The 2455-nt window shown below is 49.8% G+C and overlaps 1 protein-coding gene across 1 annotated transcript; it reads right to left on the bottom strand.

Annotated features, from left to right (window-relative positions):
* Positions 1-419: 419 nt before the first annotated feature.
* Tco025E_10023 (retrotransposon hot spot (RHS) protein) lies at positions 420-2455 on the bottom strand (the record flags this gene model as incomplete). Its single annotated transcript, XM_029376815.1, has 1 exon — positions 420-2455. A coding segment is annotated over one exon (2036 nt), but the record flags the coding sequence as incomplete, so codon positions are not given.

Below are 2455 nucleotides of genomic sequence, written 5' to 3'. Positions count from 1 at the left end.
CACCCAAGACGCCGCTGCCCTGATGCCGGTCATCCACTCCGCACCGGAGCACACATGATGGCTGCGTGGTGGAGAACATGACTGCTTTTTTTTTGTTGCTTGCAAACTCACTTCAGCCTGCAAAAGCATACATTTTTTGCCCAAACTCTCCCTCCCCACACACAGCAATAAACTAAGAGACAAAGAGGTTATTATTTATGAAGTATTGTTGGCACACACCCACAAACTGTAATCATTCCTGTTGCAACCTCGGACACACACTCAAACAAAAAAAATGCTACTGGGATATCACTGGCCATAATGATTCTGTGGCGCACAGCAGAGTGATTCCCTAATCATTGTATCCCTATTTACACATAAACAACCAACGATATATAAAAAATATTTCCTAAAAAGTATATATCCTGAAACTCAAGCTGCTATTTCTTATTTTTAGTTCCTTTTGTTGTTGCTATTTGCTGACGTTGTGCCTTTTTAGTATTCTTTCTTTCTCTCGCTGGTTGTCGCCGACTTTGGGCATTATTTTCAGGCCGCACATCTTCAGCTGATATCGCCACCCGGTATTGATATACATTTTCTTTCCAGTAGTTTGCAGCCTCCTGGTCCTCCTTCGCTTTCGCTCCCGCCTTCTTTTTATCCCCTGCTACTCCTCTGTGTCGCTTCTTTGCTTTGACGCCCGCATTCGGGGAATTCTCGCATTTCTGCCACGTCGTTGCTGCCCGACTCCCTCGATGCTGCCCGTAAATAATCTCCCACGACAAGTCTGCGGCAAAAGTTTCCCAGCCTCTAAAATACTCTGCCATACGCTCCATGAACTGCTTTACTTTGCTGGGTTGGGTGTGATGCGCACCCCTCACTGTCGTCTGCAGCCCAACCATCGTCTTCCGCGGTGTGTCCACGAAGAAAAAGCCGTCTATCAGCGGAAAGCTTTGCGCGTCGGGTACGTACAACACCCCATAATCCACATCAATCTTCGGGGGTTTGTATTCCAGTAGCGTCAATAAAACTGACACTTCTGGATGCGTTTCAGGGTGCGATTGCAGCACACATGGACGTCCCGGGCGCCTTGTTGGTGGCTTCAGCTCTTTAAGTCTTCCTTTTATATTATCCACAAAGCCCCTGTCCGTGAATGCGTGCACACCATACACTTCCAGACCTTCCGACAAAAGCAAACCCCTCAGCCTCAATAAATGATACAAAATATTATTCTGCTTGCCTACACCTGTCAACTTTATGATTCGTTGGTGCCCGAGGCGTGAACAAACCGGCAGGTTCACAAACGTCTCGTCAGCGCCCACTCCATTGATTCGGACAGCTTTCACCAGCTTGCTAGACGCGTCATTCGCAGTCCACATTGCCGTGCCTACAATAAAACCGTAATTATGAGCATTCGAAGCGTTGATCCCTCCCACGACCTGCTTAGTCAGGGTCAGGCGTGTGTCATACTTACTGTCATCAAAAATGCATCGTGGGATTGGTCCCACGTAACACATGCGTTTTTTTATCTTCTCCCAGTACATCTTTTGGACCTGCGCAGACTTATTGCGCGTCTCCCAGACGCACATCGCCTTCACGTCATTCTCGTCCGGGCAATTCATAACGATAAGGACAGCATCCCTTTGCTTCGCCCATGATTTGAAGTTATCTTCGTTCGGGGACGACAACAGAATGAAGCCCCACGTTGCCGGCGATGGAAACCTATCCGGTGGTCCATGACCTTTTTCAGGCACATCGTAGATAATATACCCTTTTATCCCACGCGCAGCCAAAACTTTAATTATAATGATAATTTCCTTTTTATCTACGTATTCCACCAGCGTTTTGTTCGTCTTGTCAAACACGTACGCCAGCCCTGCGCCAAAGCAGTAGACAACTACCTGGAGTTTAGTATCACTGTGGCGCAGCATCTGGTGGAGCAGGTAAGAGCCGGCAGCCATCGATTTCCCGATCCCGGGCGTCCCAAGCAAGAGACGCCGCCTCAAGTCAAAATACTGTAGACCTCTAGAGCCGAACTCTCCGTCTAAATCGCCTTTGACAATTCGCCACACCCGCTGCACCTCACGGGTGACGTAGCAGTCGGTAATAGTTTGTCCCTGCCTTAGCGAGTACGGCCAGCCCATCTCAGAGGTTAGCACAATCAGCCTGGGACGCGGTGCACGAAACTGCTGTGCACCGCCCGCCGGTAAAAGCCTTGCGCCCTTCCGCGTGTATTGCCACAACTGAGTTGGCCGTTGGCCCTCCTTCACCTCCATTCGCACCTCCATTTCTTCCCCCTCGCCCTCGGGAAACTCCAAGACGTGACTCCACTTCGCGTTGAGCACCGAGTCGTAGAAGCCATTCGGTATCGGCAGCCTGTTACTTGCCTGTGTTCGAGTTGCCGTTTCGGTTGCCTCCTCCACCGCGGCGAGGGCCGATCGGAGTTTTGTCCTTGTAGTAGCAGAGACAATTGTTCTTC

This window comes from Trypanosoma conorhini (assembly GCF_003719485.1).
Source record: "Trypanosoma conorhini strain 025E chromosome Unknown Tco_14.4_contig_01418, whole genome shotgun sequence".
Taxonomy (NCBI): domain Eukaryota; phylum Euglenozoa; class Kinetoplastea; order Trypanosomatida; family Trypanosomatidae; genus Trypanosoma; species Trypanosoma conorhini.
This window is presented reverse-complemented; position numbering and strand designations above follow the sequence as displayed.